The sequence below is a fragment of the Myripristis murdjan genome, chromosome 6 (assembly GCF_902150065.1).
Source record: "Myripristis murdjan chromosome 6, fMyrMur1.1, whole genome shotgun sequence".
In the NCBI taxonomy this organism is placed as follows: domain Eukaryota; kingdom Metazoa; phylum Chordata; class Actinopteri; order Holocentriformes; family Holocentridae; genus Myripristis; species Myripristis murdjan.
Window position 1 is genome coordinate 14806464 of NC_043985.1, and position 26853 is coordinate 14833316.

Here is a 26853-nt window from a genome sequence, read left to right on the forward strand (position 1 = left end):
CTTCTTTAAGTGGACCAAAAGAAACATAACCTTGGTTGGAGAAAAACGTTGTTATTTTTATGAGTTGTTCTTTCATGAGTACAGCAAGCGTTGAGGACCATAAAGCTAAAAGCAAAAGATAAAACATGCTGGGGATGCTTTGCGCTCACAATACAAGCAGGAAAAGGACCTCAAAGTGTACTCCAAGTGAACCAAACTCAGACCTCCTCCTCCAGTTGTGAAGACGCCCTAGATCTAAATGGAACAGACCCTTTATTAATTTCATTAGTAACACCTGTGTTTACCCTGCTATTTCCTGTGAAAATGGCTGCCGCGAAAAAGTTGTGTTATCAAAGTTTGCATTGTTTGCACAACCAATGCCATAGTATCATATGTAATACAAGTGTACAATGGTCTTGTTGAGAAGACATAGTCTACCAATAGCATTTCTCCAACGGGAGCACGTTTACACCCAGTTCAGTCACTGCTGTTCCCTTTTCCCAAGCACTCTCCTTGTGTGTTCGTAGATTTTTTTTGGGCAGACACACGCCGCTTAAGAAAACCGTGTGTTTACAAGAGTAGGCAGTGTTGATTGCAATCTTCCATTTACATTAAGCTAGGCAAAGGAGAATAAAAAGAATGCTAGACAGTCCGTCTTTAAAAAAATGCTAATCAGAAATGGTTATTGTGATTGTGATTTGAAACGGTGTAACTGGTCGTCAGATATTTTATCTCAGCATATCATTCCATCCCTAGGGTGTTCACTGCCTTGCTCAAGGGCACACTGACATTGAAAGGAGAGCGTTTCTTACCCCCTTTCCCCACCCACATTCTCCCAGCTTGTCTTGGGGAGTCAGAGTGATGACCTTCTACACACAAGCTCACTCCTCTAACCTCCAGGCTGCAGGCACCTGTGCATGTGAGTGTGTTTATGTGTAAGATGCAAACCCACAGCGTTGTTTGTGTGTGTATGTGTGTGTGTGTGTGTGTGTGTGTGTGTGTATAGCGTGTGGAGGCTCCGTCCAGTGCAGCCCAGCGGGACACAGTGTCAGAGAACATGTGCTCTCAGCAAAAAGCTTGCCAAACAAACCCGTTCCTCTCCCCGGCTCTCGCTGCAACTTTCCATCCCATAGCCTGATCCCATACTGCTGCCTTATTTTCAGACTATGTTTCCTGGCTTTACATTCCCGGCCTGATTAGTGGAGATTGTGTCCAGTTGAGTAACCCCCACCCCAACCACCTCACACACACACACACACATACACGCACACACACACACACACACACACACACACACACACACACACACACACACACACACGCACACATACACACACATACATACTCTGCATAAAAGGTGGCAGTTAGCTTTTCAAGAGTTTTAAAGCAACACAGCCTTCTCCTTCCTGCACAGTGCACACACACACACACACACACACACACACACACACACACACACAGACTTACTCTGTGTTCACAGAAATATTGACTGGGCACTACTGTACACTTTGACCCTTACTCGCCTTACTATTGATTGTTTGTTATGTCAGTGGCCGTCTAGGAATGAAAGCTTATTCTTTGTTGCACCCATTGTAAGTTGCTCTGTAACGTTAGATGCCAAAAATATAAAATAGAAATACACACACGTAAACATTTGCAACCCACCCTAGCTGCCTACCCACCCTTCCCCTCCACCTGTTGGACACTGGGACAGGGCAAATGGGAATAATGGCATAGCTACCTGCTACCTCTTATGGTATTTGTGTCTGGACTAGTGTGTGTGTGTGTGTGTGTGTGTGTGTGTGAGTGTATGTGTTTGTGTGTGTCTGGGAAGGCCTGTTGTTCAACAGTTACAGTGTGTATTTATGTCTTCAGCCCGCACTGAATCACATACAGTTTGTGTGTTTGCTGTCATGATCATGATGATGTGGGTGTGTGTGTGTGTGTGTGTGTGTGTGTGTGTGTGTCCCCCTTTGTTCTTGTCTTTTGTTTTCTCATGATCTGTTGACGTCTGTGTGTTTGTCTCAGTTGGTCAGTGTGTGCACACAGTGATGCGTGTGTGTGTGTGTGTGTGTGTGTGTGTGTGTGTTCAGGGGGTCGCACGGGGCGCGGGGGGGGGTCCCATGGCCCCCTAACCGCAGCACCAGCTGGGGGATTATCCTGCTGAGCGGATCCAGGAGAGAGAGGGGCCTTGGTGGGGGCAGACGGGGGTAGACAGGGTGGGGAGTTGGAAGGGTGGGGGGCATCTGGGGGTGGGAAGGTCATCTGTTTTGAGGAAAGGCTTTAGGTCAATTAACCCTCCTGAACATTTTGACTGAGGGACTGAGCTACCCACTAATAGTTAACTGCCCCACAGTGACCTGTAGTCGCCCTCAGCTGGAGAGGCAGTCCGGTTTATAGTTCAGCTTGAAATCACTTAGAGAAACAGTGGGAATTATCTTGTTTGAGTGACAAATTGTGATTAATTTCAGAAAGTTTCAGTGAAGGTGAGCTGTGTTATTGATTTAAAATGTGTTTTTGTTTGTGTATTTGGAGTTCTGTAGGGTCAGGGCAAGTCTATATCACTCACTTCAAAAAAAAAAAATAAATAAAAAAATAACAGTCAAATATCGAGTCTGAATTACTGTTTGTGATTTAATTTAAAAAGTTTTTAGTGCTGTTAGGTTATATTAACAGGCGGAAAATAAATTCTATAAAACATCCAATTTGAGTCACTTTTTTTTTTTTTTTTTTTTTTAGAGATTAAAGATGTTTTCATGTAATTCAGTTTACTTAGCCCCTGGATTAGTACAGTGGAGCTGGTAATCATGTTCAGGATTAGGGTGAGTATATTTTAATTTACACAGCACACAATTACATGTATTAAGTAGAATTTTTTGAAAGGATTTTTTTTTTTTTTAAAATGACTAAAAGTTCCTAATAAGATAAGTGTTCCTAATAAGTTTTGCTATCCTTGTGTGACTTGTTGATCTACAGTAGCTCTGTTTTTGTGTCTATATTTACATATACGTAGATAAAAATATATAGATAGATCGATATAGATAGATATAGATAGTAAATCCATGTGCATTATTTAAAGGTGAGAATGTCAGTCCAACTTTAGTGTGGCCTATATTATAACCATTGTGAAGTCTATCTTATAGATGCAAGCCACAATTAAAAACGAGCATTATGTGGGAAAAAAAATACTTTAAATTATGTTATAAATTTGTCTAGTTTTGATTTAAGTTGCTTAAAAAAGTGCCGTAATGTGCTCTTTTTGTTCCTTTTTTTTTTTTTTTTTTTTTTGAATCAAAAGTTGTCTGAGTTTGGATGATAACACTCAAAGTATCCTTGAAATGTATACAGTAACATTCCAGTAGGGGTAAGATCACTTTCTGTTCAAGATAATGTCTTAAAAAAGGAGTTTGGCCCTGCTGAATAGCTACATAACACACGAGCCCTTAACACTGTCATACTCCTTTACTGAAACCAGCACCGCCTTGGAAGAAAACGCCACCCCTTAATTAGATGACTGTGATAAACAATGTCACACGCAATTTAGTATGGCTCTTGTGTGTGTGTGTGCATGTGTTTCATTTTTGCTCTGTTGACTGAATGTCAAGATGTGATTGACATACCATGTGTGTGTGAGTGTGCCTCTGTGGGTGTGTTTTCACTTCAGCGGAGAGTGTTTGAGTTGTCTTAAAACCACCTCCGTCATGAGTGGATCTATTTCCTCTGAGAAGACTTAAGGAAATTCTGCATTTTTAAAGACTAACCGCACCAGGTTATGGAGATTACCTACATTCTGTATGACTGTTACACCAATAAATTAGCTTTTATGTTTATCTTTTGTTAAATTCATCAGACATTGGGCAGTCACCTCTGCCATACTAGCTGTGATACAGTTTGTTTTATTTTATATTTTTATCAATACTACATTCTTTGCCTGTTGGGAGCCTTTAATCAGAATTAACTGAAAATATTTTGATTGGATATCAGTCAAATGCAATGACTACACTGAATATACAAAACATTAAGCATTGTTACCCATTTGATGAAGAAGACAGATTAAGTGAATGTAGGAAAAAGTCATTATTTCTCCCATTGTATTAATCATATTTTTAACACTTGAATTAAATTATATTGAAAACACAGTCACAACAAAGCTATGTAAATAAAGACAAGGGTTTGTTTTTATTTTTTGAGACAACTGAGATATAGATTGTGTAAAAGATTGTGTAATCTGGGTTTCAATAGAAAGTTTTAAGGCTGTAAATGCTGTTTCATAGGATTTTCCATCTTTTTTTTGGATGATTATGGTAAAAGACTGTTTACTATGAATGTTGCCCTCTGTTTGACCAGTTTTTTTCCATGGACTGTGAATTAAGTTTTGCTTTGAGTGTTTTCTTTTTTGGTGACATACATGTCAGTGTATGCACGTCTTTGTGTTAGTATACTTTACTTTATCAGTGTGTTTGTGTGTGTGTGCGCACTGATAGGCAGAAGGGTTAACTGGCCACTTTACAGGAAGTGTTGTGGAACATCGGGGGGCTCAGAGGAAGAGTGAGGGGGGAAGAGCTGGACTGGCTGGAGATTCTTACTCACTCTGACAGGACGCTACAACACACTGACTCACTCACCAGACCGGGACAACCCCTTCCCGACCACAGCATGCTGACCTTTAACCCCTCTACTACCTCCACACATACACACACAGTCATGACTGGTATTACAGCTGACGTAACAGCCGCAATTCTTTTCACAAGTTGCCCTAAATGGCCGTGGACACATGAGCAGGAAAACCATGACAAACACAGAGGTGTGTTTATAATGACTCACAAGGATAGAATAGAACAAAATAGAATAGAATAGAATAGAATAGACAAGAATTCCATTGGTCAGTGTCCCACAAATGGACACTTGTCGTGTGTCCCAAATCCAGTTTCAACCAAGTGTCTTTCAGCACCATTTCTTGTGAACGGGGTCATTTACCATGCCTGTGCCCGTTTCCATTTTTCTCCTGCCCGTCCACAGAGAGGAAGAGGCGGAGCAGCTGTCCGTCTCCCCACTAACATATAAGCTCTGTGTGCACGTCCCAAAACAAATTTGTGCGTAAAAGCAACAGGATATGGAACAGTTGGTTGACATTCTTCAAGTCAAATATCCCAATACTGTTTCACGTGTCTGTGCATCTCACAGCAATGCTGGCCATCTCTCCCGACACATAGAGCCAGTGGAATGTCACATTAATCCCATTAGTGAGTTAGCTGGTTATTGTAGTAGCCAGTTAATGCTGCTACTTCCATCCTCTTATTCAAAACACACAAAGTCATTGACTAGAATGCCAGTCGAGGATGTGTAGGTCTGTTAATTCAAATACTGAAAAATATGCATCTTAAAATAGCTGATACCCTAATATGAGCCTCCTTGACAAGTGTGTCCAAGTGTGTGTGGACGGTGATCCCGCTTTAATATGTCTCCTCATTTGTTGACTTGGGCCCCCCCCTGCATTCCTCCCCTCCATCTCTTCTCCTCTCAATCTGAGGTGCCATGTTGTTGTTTGTTTTCATGGCTGTGCTAATCTAATTTCTGATCTGAGGTGCTTTTTCCAAGTAGGGATTAGCGGCTGTGTGGCTGGTGTGATCCTATAGCCCACCATGCGCTTCATATGACTGCTTGACGTAGTCGCTAGGTTGCTGACCCAACTTGGGTGACGTCACCCAGCTTCAGTGTTCTTTCTTTTACATGTTTCTGTTTGTCATGTGAAAACTTTGTCACTCCACTGTAGTGACTTTTAATTTCCATTTGAAGGATTTTTTTTTTTTTTAAATTATGCAACCCCCTCAGATTTATGCAACCCTTTCAAACACCACTGGTGAATGAAATAAAATAAATTAAAATGCATGGTGCTCAGTCTGAAGACAAAGCTAGTCGTGGCAGCAGGGAAAATCTAAAAAACTATTGTATGCTTTGGAAAATGATGAGTAGTAATGTCAAGTATGCAGGAAGTGTAGTGTCTATGGTCCTTTAAGCTTTGTTTATTGTTTCCTGCACAACACTTGGGCGGGCAGTAGCCTATAGTTTAGATGGATGAGCTTGTGACAGGGACTTTCCCCAGTAAAATCTAGGGAGAAATGAGCATGCAATGCTCTCATAACTCTAAAACCAACTGTTGAGGCAAACAAGCAACTTCACCTCCACCAGTTTCAGTGATGCTATTTAGTTAATGACTGCTGTTGCAGAGGCCAGCTCGCAGGTGTGAATGTGTGTAACGGTGTAAATGTGAAGCAGGGCATTGCTTGAAAATAGCATGCATGCAAAACCCTGGAAAAAAAAAACCTTGCATAGTGCCAGTTGCCAATCCATTGAGATTTTCAATATTGTTTTTAATTTTTTGCTTTCCTAGAACGGCAGTGCCACATCCTGCCCCACCATCATCACACCTTTGGACTTCATACAGACACCTCCACCCCAACCGTCAGCTCCAGCCCTGTCCTCCCTCTCCACCCACCCTCGTCTCCCCCAAACCTCGACCCTCCACCGCCCTGCTCTGTGGTGCCTTTCAGTCTTCCCACCACGTCTGCGGAGTGGGTGCCGGCTCCCTCCCCGGGGGGTGGGAGTGAGGAGCTGGGGGAGGCTCTTGACAAGCCCCTGGAGAACGATGCGGAGGGTGTGTGGAGCCCAGACATCGAGCAGAGCTTTCAGGAGGCCCTGGCCATCTACCCACCCTGTGGACGCAGGAAAATCATCCTCTCTGACGAGGGCAAGATGTACGGTACGCCCACATCCATTTTGAACCTCTTTGTATCTCTTTCTGCCTGAATAGGATGACAACTCAATACCTAGAAAATAGCTTGTATGTAGAACAGGATTGTGTATAATTCATCCTCAGGAAGCCATAATCAATAATCTTTCAGCACAGTATGTCAGATTCTCAGATTCAGATTTTTTTTTTTTTTTTTTTTTTTATTTGACACACCGCCATTAAAAAAAAAAAAAAAAAAAAAAATATATATATATATATATATATATATATATATATACACATATATATATATATATATATATACATATATATATATATATATATATGTAACCTTTTTTGAATCAAGTAATCCAAGCTAATCCAAGTGTTGTTTCTGCCAGTGACACTGACATTTTCTACAATTTATTTAGAGTTGTAAAAAGACTGTTCCCTTAATTTTAATAGTTTGGAAGAAGGCTGAGAGGGAACTTTTGGGGGTAAGCTGCGAATCATGTTTTTACACAAAGTGATATGGGGGTGAGTAGTTAAGGACTAAATTTTCATTTGGAGGTGAACTATTCCTTTAACATAGAAATTGTAGCATAAAACCTATGAATCTATTCACGCAGAGACTATACTGACCCACACTCAGTCAGTCCACATCTGCACTGTGGTTGAGAGGGAGTGTACAGCAGCTCACTGTTGGTCCAGTCGCATGCACACAATCCATCAAACAAATATTGGCTCTCACACACTTCTCATGGTCCGACAAAGGCACTTTGTGTAACGCTCACACACTCTCCCACACATACTCAGACATTTGCACAAGCATGCCCCTACACATACACACACAGCACACATGCACACACACGTATACAGCACATATACACACATGCACGCGCATGCACACACACACACACACACACACGCACACACACATACACACACACATATCCATCAGCTCTCACCACCACTCCTTCTCATGTTCATGCTTCACACCACTCCTGTTTCCTGCACAGCTGTCAGTTCCACGTGGTTCCCATAGCGTGTGATGGCATGATGTGTCACAAACACACTCTCACTCATTCTTTTATGCACACACACACACACACACACACACACACACACACACACTTATCTTTTTTATTTATATTTCAGTGTTTTCAGTGTCTTTTGTCAGAAGCTTTGCTGCTGAATTGAAACATTCAGGCATATTTCTTGAAATCATAAAAGAACGCGTCCTTTCCAACCAACCTTTGAAGATCAGGGGATGATAAAGAAAAAAAAATCGATGGAAAAAACACTCAAGGGAGGGATAGGATTTTCACCTTATCATCTTTAATACAAGTAGTTATTTTGTTTCGACCTTTGTCCAGCTGTATTTTTGGCAGTGTTAGTGCAAAGTGTCTTACAGTATTCCTGTTACCAAAATTAGCCCCAAATTGCTCACCCCAAACAAGTCTAGAGGAGCGGGGTGTAAATCTGACATCATTGTGGTTCTCACATCCTTCTAACCAGTTGTTGAAAGCCAACAAAATGAGTCCACTGCAGGTTAAATCCTCATTGATTCGCGGTGTATTCTAATTGCTCGGGAACCCCACGTACTTCCACAGAGAGACGCTGAATGACTTTCCTTCTCAACATCTTGCTGAAAGACACGTGGTAACAGATGGCTTGGCCGTAGCTCGTCCTGCTGCCTGACTGTTTGATAGCGGATCCGGTCAGTGGAAAACCGGGGTGCCTGGGGGACAGATGTAGTGGTGCTTATCAGACGGGCTCTGTCATCGCCCCATTTTGTCACCATGCCAGTCAGCTCCTTTAACTGTTAGCTTAGCCTAGCCTAGCTTAGCCACCTATCGAGGTCATGGCCATCCTCTGATCATCACTTAAACCCTTATAAAGCCTGTAATAATAGTTGGGGCTGGAGGGCAGAGGAGACGGGCAGGTGGCATATTCTATGTCACAGGGAGGGGGATAGGGGGCCTGATGGTGGGGGCTGTTGGCAAGGCGGGCATTGAAGTGCCCCTTCCTCCCTGCGGGGGTCAGGGGCAGGTGATGCGCGCCAGGGAGTGCGTTGGCGCGCCAGGAATGGCATGTGCGCTCGGGAGCCCGGGGGTTCAAGGCAGCTCGGCTGTAACCCTAAACCAGAATAGACGTTTACCCTTTGAGCGCTTGGAGCGGAGAGGTGGGGGGGTGGACAAATAAACACCAAGGTGGGCAGCAGTGTCTTGCATGGCCCCAGAGCACACCACAACTCTCTCGCACCTGTCCCCAGTTTTATGCATGTGTGTGTGTGTGTGTGTGTGTGTGCGTGTGTGTGTGTCTGTGTGTGAGGGAGAGAAGGAGGAAGGGATTGTGTCTTTGTGCTCGCCTCCTCTGCTGCCTGCTATTTCTGTGATTTACCTCCCTCATATCTCTCTGACTCAGTCACAGACTCCCTCTCCCTCTCTGTCCTCCATGCCCCCCCACCCTCCCCCCACCCCCTGTCAGTCCTGTCAGTGGGTCTGTCTGCCTTTCAGTTCACCTCCAGCTCCTCTCTAAGTTCAACTTGACAGCCTTGTGACAAACACAGATTTATGACTCGAGTGAAGAGACAAGACTGAGCCCGTGGCCCCTTTCAACCCCGTCACCCCTAAACAGCTCAACCAGCCCCTGCTTACAGCACCCAGAACCTCCTCGCCCCACCCCCCTCTCCCTGGTGTTTCCCCTTTATTGCCATTCTCAGTGTCACCAGTGGCCAACAACTCAAGTCATTCAGGCAACCACAATCAATGCAAAGCAACTTTGGAGGTCTTTAGTGTTGTCAGCGTTGTTAAAACAGTGATGTAGCAATGTATCTGCTTAATCCAAAGTAGTAGGTGGTTTTAAATCAGGTTACAGAGGGCTAAATCAAATATTGGACAATAACATTATCAAAGGTATACATATGGCATTATAGTAGAAATTTATTTCGTCTCCCTTTATGGGCTGCGTATGGATAAGTATACAAAATAAACTCCTATCAAATCCCTCTTTTTCTGTTGTCCAACAGCAACATACTCTGAATTTTGGGTTGAATTCCCCTTTACGGCGTGAATGCCATTCTTTGCGAAACAATGCAATATTGAGTCTTCGTACAACTAAACAGATGGAATGTGTGTGGATCGTTCTATCCATTGTAAATTCCTCAACTGAATGGAATGTTTTTACCCCATATGCCTTGTGCATTCACCACATTTTTTCCCATAATACTTTGCATAGTGCTGGCCCTCGCGCCCATTACTCAACGGGCCTATTAGCTTGCTTATTAGGGACGGTGTCACGGATATTGTGGCGGTTTTGTGCGCCGGCCGGTAATTCGACATGCATCTGCCAAGGCGAACATTTCCTGTCTTCCATGGCTGTGTGTTCTGCTATGTCTCTCTGAGGTAATGACCGGCCTGTAAAGTAACAGAAATCCAGCGGGGAGAATGGCGCTTTAGAGCCTGCTCTCACAAACCAAGTGTGTCACAGCAGGAGCCTGGGGGCTGAAGAGCGAGAGACGTGCCCTGTGGTTTTACCATAAACCTCATGCTGCAATAATGGAAAAACAGTCCCTATGTTCTGGTGCAATGGAAACCAATGTGCTGACAACCCTCGCTGGAAGAATGTGGCAGCGGAAATATGATTATGTTCCTTGTTTATTTGCTGTCATATAAATGCCATAATAATTTAGGGTTGCTGTAGCAATTGACATTGTATAATTTATTTAAAGATGACTTTTTACTCTTTCCTATTTAGCAGTATTAAATCTCACATCTTACCATGTTTTCTCCAGCTGTCTGGTTTTGTCCCACTTGTTTTCCTCAGCCCATATTACTAACATCTGCAAGAGAGTCACTTTTCTCACGTTTTGGTGATCTTGCTTCCTGTAAAAAAAAAAAAAAGACAACAACAACAATAACCAAAAAAAAAAAAAAAAACAACTGCTTGTGTTACTGTAGTGGATAAAGTCAACAAAGCTTCCCTCAGTAGTGGTGTGTTTTTTCTGTCAGCGCAGAACAAAGAATACCCACACACTGAATCATGCTCCCACTAAGCTTTGCTTGTGCAACATTTCAACCCATTGTCGGTTTTTGTCAGGCAATGCAAATATGTTTTTCACTGAATTCATCCTCATTAAGAATATGATGTAAAGGTCAATGGAAAGAAACAACGAGTCCTCACCAAGGTTCAAACTTTCCCAGTCATGTGAGAAATTCACTGGCGACCATGGCATGTTCACTTTTGATAAAAGCTTTGGGGCTTATGTTTTCAAGTCGTTGCTCCCAGCAACCCTGTCCCAGTGCTCTGCTTTAAGACATGCATTTCTGCATTTTGATATATTTAGCTGGTGCCTTTATACAGAGTGACTTATACAATGAGTGAACAGGAGGTGTTTCAGTGTCTTGCTAAAAGGCACTTTGACGGGACACACAGCTGCTGATGGACACATTGGCAGGTGTCAGTGTGAAATCGGTGACCTTAAAGTTGCAAGGAATCTGTAAAACAAGGACAGGACATTCCGTCACTGCATAGCATGTGAGTCCAAATTGGCGCCAAGTGTGGAAAAATTTGGCACAGTTGACATTGTGGTGGGTGGGTGTCCAAATTTTGGTAATGTTATCTCACATTTGATAGGTTTATGTAAATTTCCTTAGATTCTTCAGTTATTGGACTGAGCAGGGCTACAGTTGGGTTTTATGCATCTGGTGGACAGAGTCCTGATGTTTTTAAGGACAATTTAGCTAAAAAACAAACAAACAAACAAACAAACAAAAAAACACCAGTCCACATTATGTAAAGTGCGTTCTGTTATGTAATCATATGTAGCTGGACTGCTGACTTCAATTTTAGTAGCACCAATGTTTAGCACCAGTACAAATTTGGAATACTGTCACTTCGACACATTGTCCCTTCTTTATTCTGGGTGTTCTTTGTACAGTTGTAAATCATGGCAATGTGTTGTCACCACTCATCTTGTCACAGTGGCAGTTTGTGGATTTGCAGGTTGTGCACCCATCTCTTTGTAAAAAACAAGTGACAAAATATTTTTAACTAGTCACGAGTGTTTGCACTCATGCCAAATACAAGACAAGCACTGATATGGAGGCAATGTATCTGGGTCAGTAGTCCACTCTTTGTTTGGTTGTTCACACATATCCACCCAAGTAAGAGGACATATGTTTTCTTTCCTATCACCCCATGGCTTCCTTTGTGAGGTTTTCCCAGCATAACCATTTTTCCTTTGCATGTTCTAATAAATCCGCCGAACAGTGCAGCAAAACCAACTTGTTCAGCATACAAGCCAAATGTAAATTTAAAAAAAAAACAAAAAAAAAAAAAACGCTACCCTGTTAACTGTGGTGGCAACATCAATAATTCAGCATGTGTTTCACCTACTAAATGACATTTATTCCCAAGCTCTATAGGATGGTCTCTTTAACAACAGGTGAGGGCACAATACTCTTAGGCCATTCCAGTGTTTTCTAAGAGGGCCACACAAGAGTACACTTTATCTCAAAGGATAGTTTAACTGTAAACCTAACTAATGCTCCCAGTCTGTTTTTTTTTTTTCTGGTGCATAATAAAAGCACCAGACCTAACCTGGCATCTAATCTGAGGAGACACTGCTGTGGGACACCTGCGCCTCTCTGAGATGGTGTTGGGTGCAGGGTTGGTAGGGGTCACCGGAACATGAAGCCCCTATCGTAACCCTATAGTCCTGACACTAATCTTCAGGCTCTCATTGGATTTAATTTTCTCTGGAGGGTTTTCGAGGAATCCCTTCTGCTGATGTTGTCCTGGAATCCAGACACCTCTCTCTCTCTCTCTCTCTCACCATGTAACCAACCGGACATAGTGAGACATGACAGCCATGTAACGGAGCTGTCACTGTCACTTATCCAGGCATCTTAGATCAGCAAGGTGGAGGGTGGAAGGATCCAAACAGGCCAGACATCTGTTGATCCGTCTATGGGATTACCATACGTGCAACCTTGCAGAAACCATCACTGCATAAATCGCTTCCAATTGTGAAGACAGTTGTGGCAGCTGATGTAGGTTGTGTGTGTAATAGAGCCGAGGGTCTGTTAAATTTTCTCCTCCAATAGACATACTATCCTCTCTCAAAAATCAACAGTATACTTTCAGTTCGGCTTGAACAGTTGCATAGTTGTCGATCATTGACGTTGATGAGCACAGGAGGATATGGGTATGAGACTAGACCTCACTCAGAGAGGAAGCTGTAGTTCTTTCAAGTATGAATGAAACCAATGAAACATAATCAGAGACACAAAGTTAATGAATCATCACGAGGACGAGACACATTCTCACAGACTTTTGTGTAGTGTGCACAAACTCTGAAAAGATAATGAATTGCAAACACAAATAATGTGATGAATGTATTCCACCACAAAAGAATTATGTGAAAGTTTGGACAGGATGAGGGGCTCACAATACATGGGCCATAATTTGTACCACAATACATTGCAATATAAAATTGACTGAAAATGTATAAGAGGAACTTAAAATACAATCTTATTAAATGAAAACATGTTATATGATGAACAAGTAACAAACTGACTCAAAACAGTTTAGTTAAAATTCCCATACCAGTTCATTAAAACAAAAATAACACAAAAATACTTAGCGCAGAGTACTGAAATGTATACATCATAACACTGTATGATGATGAAGTACATAAATAATACATATCGATACCAGGGGCTAAAGAATCGATTCATGGTAATCAGCTGTATCATGGACTAGTTCAGGCCATTAAAACATAACCATTAAGGTAAGAATTTGGCTGTGGTTATATAAGAAAAACCTTTGCAAAAAATGAAAGCTTCACTCCTAGTAACATTTCTCCCTTGAGCTGGGATATGAATGTTCTTGGAGTTGAAGGTAAGTGTGTATGCCCATCCACCACCTGATCCTCACATCTGTGCTTTCCACAGTGCAGTTTCATTGTCAGACTGCTGCTGTTCTAGTCATGTCTTCTCCTCATTATCCTTTTGTGGTTGGAAAATGCATGCCTTTTATTTGTCATGTATGCAGCATGTTATCCACATCTAAGATATGCTCAGATCACAGAATTTTGTAAGATCAGGCTGAAGGGACTGAATGGGTCCATTAGAAAACTGTGTACTGGTTTAAGAAAAGAGTAACTTTTGGAAATTTATCGGTTGGAACTTCAAAACGCAGGTGTTTCTATCCTCAGTTGCAAGCAGTGATCTTAAGATGCCACAACTTTAGTCATAATCTGTATGTTGATGTCAGCAATCAATTTAGTCAGAGTGGACATAATTTTTTTAAGTGGTGCTTATCTGATTTTGAAATAAAACTAAAAATACCAAATGGAGACTGACTTCATAGGAGACCAACACAGTCACTGCATCACTGTCGCCACAGTACTAACATGACTTTGTCGCTGGTAACCAAGCCTGTTAGAGTCCTTTTCAGAGCTCAGTGGGCTGTTTCCAGGCTGTATCGAAGGGGAAATAGCGCCCAGCCAAGACATTCCTGCAGCCTAAATGTGACCTTTGTTCTCCGGAGCAGACACAGTGGGGCAAATGTGCTGCCGAGGGAAAACGTATGGCTGGCAGATGTGTGTTCGGACAGGCTTGTAGCATGCAAACACACAGACATAAACACAACTGTCACACATGCTGATTAAACCAAATTAGAATTGGCAGAAGACAGTGGAGGAGCGTGGGTTAAAGACATTCAATAAAACACAAAACAGTGTCTCTGTCATACACACAGACAAACAGACCTATTCAAACTGGCATGTTCAGATTTGGGGCATCATTCTGGTTGGATGCAGGTGCATTATTAATAGACTTGGTCACCGGATTTGCTATTACCTGATGATCCTGATGATTATAAACTATAGCATGTAATACAAGGCCTGATTGTTCAGCCGTATAGAACAGGGAGGTATAGTAATCAATCACTGCACTACAGTAGTAGCGTGTAGGGTGATTTAATGCACATATGGGTCAGTGGGTGCTGTTGTACACACCCACACCCACAAACACACACAGACTTGGACCCCATGGGGGGATGTTGGAACAGCAGATGCAGAACCTGGTGCAAACCAGTCAGTGTACAGGAATGTGAGGAATGCACTGGGCTGAGAGAGAGAGAGAGAGAGAGCAGGCCAGACCAGTGATGACCACAGCCCATTGAGGAAGGGCAGATTTATGACCAGCCTGGCTGAAGGCTTGACTTTGGAAGGTGGGGTGGTTGCATCTGTGCGTGACACTGTGCACTCCCTCTGCTAGTCCCCATGACCTCCCCCTGACCTCCACCAACAAGCCTGCAGAGGGGTCGATGGCTAAAAGGTTAAGAGGTTTCGTCAGGGTCATCACCACTACAGGACTGAATGCAGTAGGGCAAAACTTTGGGACACTTCATTCAAACTGCGCGACTGAGCTCTTTTCAAACCCACAGAACATCATCTTCTCTTCTAGTAGAGATCCCATGGTTTCCCTGAGATGCCAAAGATGCCCCGCTGAAATGTGTATAAAATGTTGCACAAAGCATCTAGATATTTTCTGTTAGATGAAACTAATCCTGGGATTGAATATTTCACTCATTCAAGTATCATGTAGTTTCAGTGGCATTTTGCAACCAGCAGATAGAGCATATGTTTCTGACATTGTTATACAGTAAAGGAAAAAATATGTTTTTCTAACTTTAAAGCTACTTAAGGGAAAAATTAAAGGAAAATCAGAGTTCAAGGGTTTATTGTTGGATGATCATGTGGAATGACAAAGTCTTTACGATTAATGCCGTTTAGAGTATTAACCATTTGGGACAACACTTTACAGTTGCAGGTTGCTAGTCTGTTAGAGCAACTCATGACATGCAGCCATGTGTCAAACTGCTCCAATGCGACTTTGTGACTTGTTCCTCTTGTATTTTTTTTATTTTTTCAATTTTATAGCTTGTGTTATTGCATTTGTGATTTTATTGAGGAACCATGTTAAAGATCATTTTCTGTGCTGTGGATCATGGGGCATAATAAATATTTCAGCGTCTGAATCACAGCTTAGAGACTTCATACATTGCAGTGTTTAATAAGTTGCACAACCCAGCCATAGCCCTTGAACTCTGGAGCACACTGACTTGGCTGCTTGCTGTGGTCACTTTTTGTGCCCTTAAGAATTTTTTCCAGAATCAGATTTCCCCCAGACAAGTCCATGGCTGCAGGCAGTGTGATAAACAACATCAAACTGTGGACCAGTGGGTGAAGGTATAATGTTCCTAGTGACTTTCCTACAGCCTTGGCTGGTGTGAGCTCTCTGTCTGTCTGACTCCCATTGGACATCATGATCTCATCAGTGTGTGACTGAGTCCCCTCTCTGATCTCACGGGTGTGTTGGAGGGTATTTTGGATGGGCCCTGCCCCACGCCCCCACACTAGGAGTGGCAGGGCATCTGATATGAGCACATGAAGTGCAGGCTCTAGACAGCTCATTAATGAAGATATTTAATGTTCACAAAGACACATGGCTAATTTTGAATGGGGATGCTACCATAATGATGGACAGTTTGTGTGATAGTTGTGTGATAACCCATTGCTGAGTCAGGGCTACAGTGCCTTATCTTAATCAAAATTCATGAGATGAAAAAACTTTCAGTGGGACACTTTATATAGAAAATATAAAAGCATGATTTTTGATGGCATCACAGAATAGTCTTGCAACTCTAATTTCTTTCCTACTTTTAATCAATTTGAAAGTTAACTCTAGCATTTTCAAGTTAGAGCAACTTTTATAACACTTTTATCACACATAAAACCCTTGAAAACCCATAACGGAATTTTAAAAAATAAGCAGCGATCAAACTGAAAAGAGGGATGTTTTTCTGAATTCATGAAAAGTTCATGTTTTTATCCAACAGCGGGGACATGCATGCTCATGCTTCAGTGTCTGCCACTTTGAAAATCCCTATTGGATACACAAAGGCCACTTACAACCCGCAGTACGCTCAGTGAAGTTTCCTGAACACAAACTGCTGGGAACTGGAAGAACTTGCTGCTGTAATGTGAGGAACTAGATACAGGCAACTTAATGTTCATTTGAGGTCAAGTACTGCGAGGACTTGGACAAAGCTCTCTATTCGTCTTTTCAAGACTGTGATTGCGAGGAAAAGTGGAACACTTTCTTAATCCTTGGGGATTAAAGAAATATGCATTTAGGGACTCAAACAATTGGCCAGCGAGTGCACCTCTCGATAAACACTGAACGGTTGAGGAGTTCCAGCCTCGAAAGGAAAATAAGACTGAGACAGAATGAATGCTGTGACTGGGTCCGAAGTGTGTGAGTATGTGTGTGTGTGCATGTGTTTTTGTGTATGTCTGTATCTGTGTGAATGACTATGTGTGTACACTAGAGTAGACGACAACTGAGAGAGGGGTTTAAGTCCACAAAAGCCTGACACAAAGGCAGCTCTACAGCTGGGTACTGTGCTTTGTGTGTGCGTGTGTGTGTGTGTGTGTGTGTGTGTGTGTGTGTGTGTGTGTGTTTCAGGGGCATGGAACTTCACAAGGGCTCACATCAACTATTTTTTCCTTCTTTGCTCCCCCGACCAATACTGATTCACAGCAACATGAACGTTAAATTGTCCCCAAATCTTCTTAATCTTCAGCTGTTCCTGCAGTGCCATTTTCCATGTAATGACCCCACTCTGTACAGCCTGAACACTTTAACACTTTTGACACAACTAGGTTACTAAGTGAACTTGGCTGATGATGCTCAGCCAAGGACCAATTCTTACAGACCTAACTTTCAAATGCCTGTGATTTATTTTGCTGTTATTTTGACATAGTATTGCAGAGCCTCCTTCCAAAATAAAACGTCCAGTAGATGCAAACTATAAACTTTAGAGAGATATGCTTGTGACTGAAAGGTTGCCAGTGTGTACACCCAGCAAGGGAAATCTGGGCCATTCCAAGTAATGGCGCAGCAGCAGAAGTTGAATGCTTTTAAGAAACCTTTAATAAGTGGACATTCATGTCTGGGCAGTCTGTAAGGGTTGTCACGCTCTTTCTGAGTGCTGGGGAGAGACAATGATTTGCATTCCGTGCAGAATCTGATCACTTTTATTGGCTGTCAAAACTTTCGATGGGGGGTGGGTTCAGGCAGGCTTCAGGTTTCCTCTTTACCCCTGGTTGTTTGACTGCAAAGGGTTATGAGGTCTGACCAAAGCATCACTATGTGAGGAAAATCTGATGGGTTCCAGGTTGTGTGTTGTGACTGATCTGTGTGTTAATTCACAGGGAGATGTGGTGTCGAGGGAAAAATGACCGTGTTTAAGAGGTGGTGCAAAGTCTTGGAAAACCTTGTATGACTCTCTCTCTTTCTCTGTGTGTGTGTGTGTGTGTGGGGGGGGGGGGGTGTGTGTGAGAGAATTCTTCTGTATCTGACAGTTGTGTAATTCACTTGGTAACTGCCCTTGTTTGTGTATGTGTGTGTGTGTGTGTGTGTGTGTGTGTGTGTGTGTCCACCATTTTCATAATATATGTTTGTATATGAAGAGTTCATTTGCAAAAACAGATATCTCCATTTGAATTCATTAAACCTTTTCAAACTTTTTTGAATTTTATTACAATTTACTTTATATTTATTTCTATTTTTTATATGTTTATTTAGCCTGGCATAATGTTTATTATCCTAAATCATGCTTTGGGTGTGTGTATATATATGTGTGTGTGTGTGTACTCCAAGCAGTATCAGTGAAAAAGGTGTATTCATTTTAAGGATGGTTTTTATCTGTTTTTGCAAATGAACTCTTCATATATACTCATCTGCAGTATAATGACTAGTGTGTCCTCATATATAAGTTACTATGTGTGTATGCTTTGCCTTAATAGCTGCACTTTTTTCCCAGTCCATCTAACAATGCATACACTTGGGAGTCCAGCATTATAGAGTCAACCACGTCATTGTATAGAATCATTTTCTCATCAAAAATTATATTCACCACAATAATTTGGTGACTTATGTCTCCAATTTCCTGAACCAGAATGAAAAACTGTATTCATATGTGCTTGTGTCTTTGTATCTGCGCTCCGTCTTTGCCACTGAATGGGGGGGTGATAGAGGCCACATGACCATTGCCCTCCGGTGCCTTGGCCTGTAACTGGAGACTCTGGAAGGGGGGAACAAGCCCAATATTTACTGCAGGCGTAAAGGCATATTCTATAAACATTGACACACACACCAGCTGCCTGACGGCCTCACTGGGCTGGGCCCCTTTGGTCACTGGCCTGTGGCGTGTCTGTCCTGAGTCCGGTCTGGGGATCGCATGGCTGCTCCCTTCACCTGCTCTGCCAATGTGACCTGTCTGTCAGCGGCGACACTGTGCAGATGCACGCTTACTATAGTGATATGGGTGGACTAAACACTCTGGGGGCCAGGAGGAGATAGAAACTCTCATACATAGACAGATGTATATACTTACACAGTGATATACAGTACATACACTTGCAGTTTTTGCCGTTGACACACTTGACATTAGACACTTAACACTTGACTCTTGTGTGGACGTGTGTGCAAGTGTGCCTGTGCACTTGTGTGTATGGCCTGCAAATGCTTCATATACTGAAGATATGTGCACTGACACACACTGATACACTGATAGATTTTTTCTTATTTAAGTGAGCTGACACTTTAACACAGAGTGATTTACAGTGGGGGCAACACACATACAATAAGAAGAAGAAGAAGAAGAAGAAGAAGAAGAAGAAGAAGAAGAAGAATACATTATTTGTATAGACCTTTTCTTAGTACTCAAATAAACTTTACAGTAAAAAGAGATACAACTCACATGAAATAACGATACAACAAAGAAAATTAAGTAGATAAATTAAAAAAAGCATAAATAAGCATAAGCCCCCAAGCTGACTGTCATTAAGCTGTGGACCCCCATTTTCTTGGGGACCATAGGGTCCCTGACATGAAAATATATTTTGCCTTGTGTTGTGTTATACTTGAACACTGACAGATGTATTCAAAGTGGTGAGACTAAAACAATGTTAAAACAACCACTTTACATACATTTTTTTGTATCAAAAGAATTTCAAATCAGTTGGTCTATAGTGAAATTAAACTATTCCTCTTTACGCTGAAGACCCCCTGAAAGCTCCTCAAAGACCCCTGGACCCCAAGTATAGATATGTGCACAGACATTTAAGAAACATTTCCTCATCTGACTCCTACGGTTGCTTCCTTGTATGGCCAGGTTAGCCAGGGATATAGAAATTTGCTCACCGATGAAGAGTTAATAGTTAGCTTTGATAAACATTTTAATACTTCCTCCACGCTTGGAATATGTTTTCCGTCTACTCCCCACCACAAAGTTCCCAGTCTAAAAACACCATGGCCAGGTCCTCCTTGTGAAGCTTCTGTTTGGACCTTATTCATACTGTAGGCTTTTGACAATATAATAGAGCGGCAAGTGCAAAATCATCAAGTAAACAAAGGAAACTTTATGTGGAAACATGTTTCGTTTGAGTAAGTTGTCTCATTTATTTGATCTCAGTAGAGTTTCCCAAAGGTTCTCTGATTTAAAAATGGAAAGTGTAAACTATTATGTGAATTCCAACATCATTACTCAACAAAATGGATCTTTTCTGGGTCTTTACAGGACGAAATGAGCTGATCGCACGGTACATCAAGCTTCGCACAGGGAAGACACGGACAAGAAAGCAGGTGAGTTCTCCAAAAAATTTTGTGGCCTCTAGTCCTTTCAGAAAATTCTCTAAAGTTGAGCGATGTTCATTACTAGCCATGTAGAGCCATAACATATTGTCAATCAAGGGTGTAATGACAGTAAGAAATACTGCTTTTGCCTACTTCCCCTACTCCCCAGCCGCTGATTCCAGCCTACACAGACACACACACACTCACACAGATATATATGTGCCTGTGTGGGGATGACGATTGATTTAGGGCCAGGGCCCAATGCACAGATGCTATAGGATCGTATGTCGGTGTTGTTTCTTCACCACCTCAAGGATCTGGTGCTTGTTAGAAGGGGAAAGAAGCTGGGGAATACGGTGATCCGGATGGGAGACAGAGACGGAATGGGCGAGGGATTTGGAAACGTATCCCTGCTATGGTATCTGATATGGAAGGGCTCATATATAGGGAGTGAGAGATGTGTAGAAAAAGGGTCCCTGCTAAGTCATCTGGCAGGGCACTGTGGGAATGGAGTGGAGATACTGTATGAGAGGGGGGCACAGGGGAGGGATGGTGGGGGATTGGGCGGTTGATCCTAAGATGGGGTGGAGAGATAGAGGGACACCTGCTGGTCCTACTGTGCTGTAGTACAGTTTCATAAGAAAATTCAGTGTACTGTTGCTCAGTCGGCAGAGATCATTAGCAACAAATAGTGTCATGTAGCGACAGATGTTCCCTTTTTTTCTTTTCTTTGCTTGTTAAATGCTTTGTCAGTTCAAAATGTAGCCTATAAATACAAATGGTCATGAGTTACTAAGTATGGAATTTTTTTTAAAAAAAGGGGAAAAAATCAATATTCATCAATGTGCATCCAAACTAGGGTTAGGAAGATATATAAGCTTCTCAATCAGGCCAGTGTTGGCCTTTTATTAACTAGCAAACGCAAGTTAGTCATGTCCGCAGCACATATGATGGAGTCTCTCTCCCTCACACAGATACTAATTTCTAATTGGGCAATTATTTATTGTGCATTTTTTAAATTAATACATCATTTAAAGATATACTTGGCAGAATTGCCATAATTTTTCAGCAATGTCAACTATTATACATTTGACTGTCTGACTGTTATAATTCATAGCTTTATATGGTATAATTCAACTTTAATAATAATGATAAATAAACAATAACTTTATCATTCATAAGTAAGGAATTCATAACTTTGTTCTACAAAATAGCATAAAAAATGAAAGGAAGCTGTATGGGCTGTACTGCACACCTTTGTGTGGATACATACAGAGTGGCATAAGTGCATTGCATAACCGGGCTGTGTTGTTTGTTGTGTGTGCCCCTCAGGTGTCCAGTCATATCCAGGTGCTCGCGCGGCGGAAGGCCAGGGAGATTCAGGTGAAGCTGAAGGTACGCTACGTGAGTCATCCTCCACCTACTCTTTCATATACGCTGACTGATGCCTTGTATTGCCTGGCAAGTTTGTGCAAGCACTGCTCCAGTTTAATTCAGTTGGGCTGAGAAGAAAGGAGACAAAATTTAAATCAATCAATAAATAAATACATGTTGGACTTGCGTATCATATCAATAATTCATAATCTCCATGTCTCAGTGCATTTTGTAGGACATTCCAGTCCTCTGCATGCTATCACAAAACTGTCCTTGCTGTATTTAGATGTATTTAGGGTGCCACTGGTATGTTTTTTGCTTATATAAAGTCTGAAGACTATCATTTGGGATTGACACATATTGGTTTTTAGACAACAATCAGAACATAGTGCTTGCATGTGGCTGAGGCAAATACCATGATTTTGATGAAGTGGAAGCAAGCAAGTGGAGTCCTAAAACTTAATTAGTTCATTATCCATGGTCTGTGTGCTGCCATGTGTTCAAATTCAAAAATCAACACACATAGACAAAAGGCAAGATTGGCTATCTTGATTGCACTAATTGATGCTGGTTTCAAAAAGGTTTGTGCGCATGACATGTTTCAGTGAAATGTGAATATATTTCAGCATGTCTGAGGCCTGCTGTGCACGATTATGAATATACTGAACCAAATTTAATTATCAGAAAACAAATTAATCTCTGCGTTGTTCCTCCTAGGTATTACATTTGGTAAGTACCTCACTAAATGTCTTCCTGTGCGGTAGGGCGAGAGCTTACACATCGCTGTCTCCCCAGTACTTTCTCAGTTTATGTTTCTCATCCGCACACACGCAAACACTCTCTCTCTCTCTCTCACACACACACACACACACACACACACGCACACACACACTCTCACAGCGGGCAACAGGACTCCCCCTTACCTTGGACGATGGCCATGAGGGTTCAGCTGGCAGGGCTCGGCATCGGTCACAGGGTTGGTCTCTCTGACAGGCTTTTTTAAATACATCTTTGGTGTAACTGAGATCCCTACCACATGAACCCCCCATATTTCAACTATGCCCTTGTGTTAGCCAGTTCTGGGAAGAAGAATGCACTGTGTGGCCTTGCCCATTAGGGCTGGGCGGCAAGTGCTTGTAGTCCCCAGTATGTTTGGAAAGTGCTGAGGCACCGGATTCAAAGACAACAGGGATATCACTGTGCCTTATAAGATAGGAAGGGCACTATTATATACTGTCTGTCATACAAACTCTTTAGTTAGTGTCAGCATTCAGCAATTTTGTTACTGTTAGCATTAGCATATTAACATATCAGCCTGCTGCCTGCCTTGCCTTCCATTATGACCTCTACAAGAAGCTAGTTGTCAACACTGGCTTGGCCCTGCCAAAGCAATAAACTTAACTCTTGACCCAAAGGCCCTTGACTGCAATATCACCTTCTCTCCAGCTCTCTGCCTGGCAAGGATACACCGATGATGCAAGCTGGCTTCAGCCCCTCATTTCCCATTTAGGGCTCTACTTGTGTTACTGGCAAAGTGGGGTGCTGACTTAAATGGAGTCTGAACAACGCTTACCCTTTGCGTAACTCTGTCTGCCTGCCTGTCTGTCTGTCTGTCTCTCTGGCTCTGTAGGACCAGGCGGCCAAAGACAAGGCCCTGCAGAGTATGGCCACCATGTCCTCGGCCCAGATCATCTCAGCCACGGCCTTCCAGAACAAGATGGCTCTGCAAGGCCTTTCTAGGCCAGCCTACCCCACTGCTGGTGGGGTGAGTCTGTGCTCACACACCCGTTCCCACATTTGTCATACCGCAAGTATGAGCTTTAGGATCGCTGACTCATGTCCTCTTCACCACCTTATTAAGGCCGAGCTGAAGCTTCATTTATAATAGCTATATTTGACTATCATTGATTGTAGAGTACATTTTCCACACAATGCAAACATGTGGCATTCATATTTTGAGTTATGATAGAAATTAGTTTCATTTCATTTTTTGATATATCACAGAACAATGGTGAAAATTAATCTAACCCACAGATTTTAGCATCAAGGTGAAATTTCCCTGACCATTTTAACCAATTTCTGTTTCCATAACTTTGCCTCAGAAGTGGCCGTTAGCTCAAAATTTGTGCATTAGAATTTTTTATAAATAATGTCCCTGAGGTCTTGATCAGTGGTACTACTTTGAGATGCATACAGTAGCAATATAGTATCAAATAGTATGTGTTGACAATGGTGTTACAATGGCACAATGTTTAATAGAGTTTGTACTCTTTTTTTTCCAGTTTTGGCATGGGGCACTTCCAGGACAGCCTGGGGGTCCAGAAGAGTAAGTAGCCATTCCCCCCCCCCCAGCTTGCTTTTTCATGGGTCATTTTTAATGTAATCAGGTTAGTGTGTGCATGCAGTGAATGAATGAATTTTAGAACAGATCAAAAGAAGAAAACCCTTCAGCTGTCTGACATTCGGCATACTGCCTCCCTTCTCCCCCCTGCATCTGCAGAGGTCAGGCAGTCCAATTAGTGTGTGAGATGGGGTCACGCGGGCGAGATGGTGCATAACATGTCATTCCCTCCCTTGTCTCCCCAGCATTAAGCCCTTCTCCCAGCAGAGTTACGCCATGCAAGCATCCGGCCCACCCCCCATAACAGGTGGGCTCTCTTGGTTTCCCCTGGCATATCAACAGAGTGCTTTCATGAATGATAAGACAGGCTTGTGATGAAAAGCTCACACAAAGCTCAGAGAAATAGCTGTAATTTCACAGCATGTTTTTTTTTTTTCATTTTCTTTTATCACACACAAACCCACACTTTGACACTCACACATTCTGCCCTCTCGTTTCCAGGTTATGAAAGCACAGCAGGGCTATCCATGTCGCCCGGCGCCCCCCCCTGGCAGGGTAGAAGTATCGCCAGCTCCAAGCTCCGTATGCTGGAGTTCTCTGCCTTCCTGGAGCAACCTCAGGACCCAGAGACTGTAAGTAAACGGAGGCAGCGGGGCCCAATCCATGTTTTACCTGGGACATCACCTCACACACACACACACACACACACACAGCCTTAGCAGATATTCATTCATTTTAATTGCACACACTGCAAGAAACTGCTGAGTCATCTTCCAACAAAGATTTTCTATCAGGCTGTGATGTTTTAATCCATATTTGTAACAATATCAGAATCGGATTAAGAAATTGAATTCAAATATACGAAAGGGTGTTATGCAACTCTATCACCGACTGATAAAACAGTACTCTTTCAACTTATGTCAAGTTCATAAAAGCTTTACATTTGCTGTTTTAAAGCGTTGTATCAGGTAGATTTTTCTGGAAGAAGTATCCTCTGGCAACCATGAAGTGATGTATTCACACTGGTGGCATTTGTTTGGAATATAAAAATTTGAAATTTGGGAATAATACCTTTGTAGTTAGAGCACTGAGCGCCATCATGGACATGAACAGTGAAGGAAAAGGCCTGCATCAATAGAAACTAAAACGTCATCAATGAAGTATTCTTGGAAAAAAACATCAAAATATGGCAGCACACTTAAATTATGTAATGATGGTGATCTCTGGGTACAGAAACACCACCAGGGGTGACTGCTCATCGCCAAAGATGTTGCCAAAACAATGTTGCAGTTTACCACTTCAACTATAGTAACTTATTTCAATGTATCTAAACTAATTTCTCTTGATGCCATGGGTCTGGAAGCACATAACAAAAGATTTCACATTTTACATACCAGTTCACATAGAACAAGGACAGAAAATATTTTGATCATGGTTGCTGCAAGCGGGATGACAAGAGAGAATGCTTTCAGGGCGATTCTAGTGGGGGGCCCTTGTGCAGGCGAGGGGATACTCTACTGAATGCTCTGGGGTGGGAGGCACACTGTGACAGATGGCCTCGAGTTCTTACATGTGTCCTTTGTAGTGATACTGATCCAGTAGACTGGCCATCTGAAAATCTAGATCCATTCACCTCCTGACATCCACTTGTGTCTGTCTCTAGTTCAACAAACATCTGTTTGTGCACATTGGCCAGTCCAACCCCAGCTACAGCGACCCCTACCTGGAAGCGGTGGACATCAGACAGATCTACGACAAGTTCCCAGAGAAGAAGGGGGGTTTGAAGGAACTGTTTGACAAAGGGCCGCACAACGCTTTCTTTCTTGTCAAGTTCTGGGTAAGGCTGTGCAGCTTTTTTCTTTTTTTTTTTTTTTTTTTCATAGAGGAGGCCCAGTTCAATTTGATTTGCCTGAGTTCAGTTCCATTTAGTTAAACTCTATTCCTCTCTTCTCCTTTCCATTTGAGTTCAGCTCAGCTCACTTTCATCCACACAAAAAGATATTTCCCCACTTACTCCCATTACAATATATTCATCCATATAGTTCCTGTGTGATTGGCAAGATTTCCAGTCCTCCCATCGCCCTGATACATTGTTGCTGGATGGCTATTTATTGTGGAGCTTGAATTTACACATGAAAACCTCAACAGCTCTCTCTAAAAACAATGACACAAATATGCAACATAATCCACAACGTTTGTAGGTGCTGATTGATAGTTCACTGTTGCTCTTTGGCAGGACATAGTTCCCAGTGACGAATGAATGAATGAATGGATGAATGAATGAATTTAGGTAAACTATACTTTTATGTCATTTCAACTTAATATCAATTCACTTCCACTTGAATTAAGTTCATCTCAGTTCAGAGCTCATATGTCTTTCATATTTCATACAACATCAATGCATATAATCCTGCCCAAGTCATGAAGGTGAAGTGAGAGTACAGTGAATACTGCTGTTAATGTTTTGTGGCACCTGTTGGCTGTTAATGGCCTAGCGGTGTTAACCGTGTTGGGATAGCTTAAGTATTGGAGTTAAAGGAACTTAGGGACGATTTAGAGGTAGAATGAATGGAAAGTTGTTGATCCAAAGGCCCAACTTTGGTTTATCTGTTGGCAAAGAGGGCATGACGGTGTATTGTGCATTTGGTGTGGTTGTTTGAATAAATCTGTTATGTGTGCATTTGTGCGTCTGTGTGCGTGTGTGTGTGTGTGTG

The 26853-nt window shown here is 42.2% G+C and overlaps 1 protein-coding gene across 1 annotated transcript in view; it reads left to right on the forward strand.

Moving 5' to 3' along the window:
* The window catches only part of tead4 (TEA domain transcription factor 4), a 38780-nt gene that overhangs the window by 2826 nt on the left and 9101 nt on the right, over window positions 1-26853 (forward strand). Inside the window, exons 2-9 of the mRNA XM_030053669.1 lie at window positions 6371-6739; window positions 20369-20433; window positions 21757-21819; window positions 23429-23563; window positions 24081-24124; window positions 24385-24446; window positions 24641-24771; window positions 25803-25976. Of these exons, the coding sequence (XP_029909529.1) occupies window positions 6733-6739; window positions 20369-20433; window positions 21757-21819; window positions 23429-23563; window positions 24081-24124; window positions 24385-24446; window positions 24641-24771; window positions 25803-25976 (681 nt within the window). The 5' untranslated portion in view covers window positions 6371-6732. The remainder of the gene's footprint in view (window positions 1-6370; window positions 6740-20368; window positions 20434-21756; window positions 21820-23428; window positions 23564-24080; window positions 24125-24384; window positions 24447-24640; window positions 24772-25802; window positions 25977-26853) is intronic.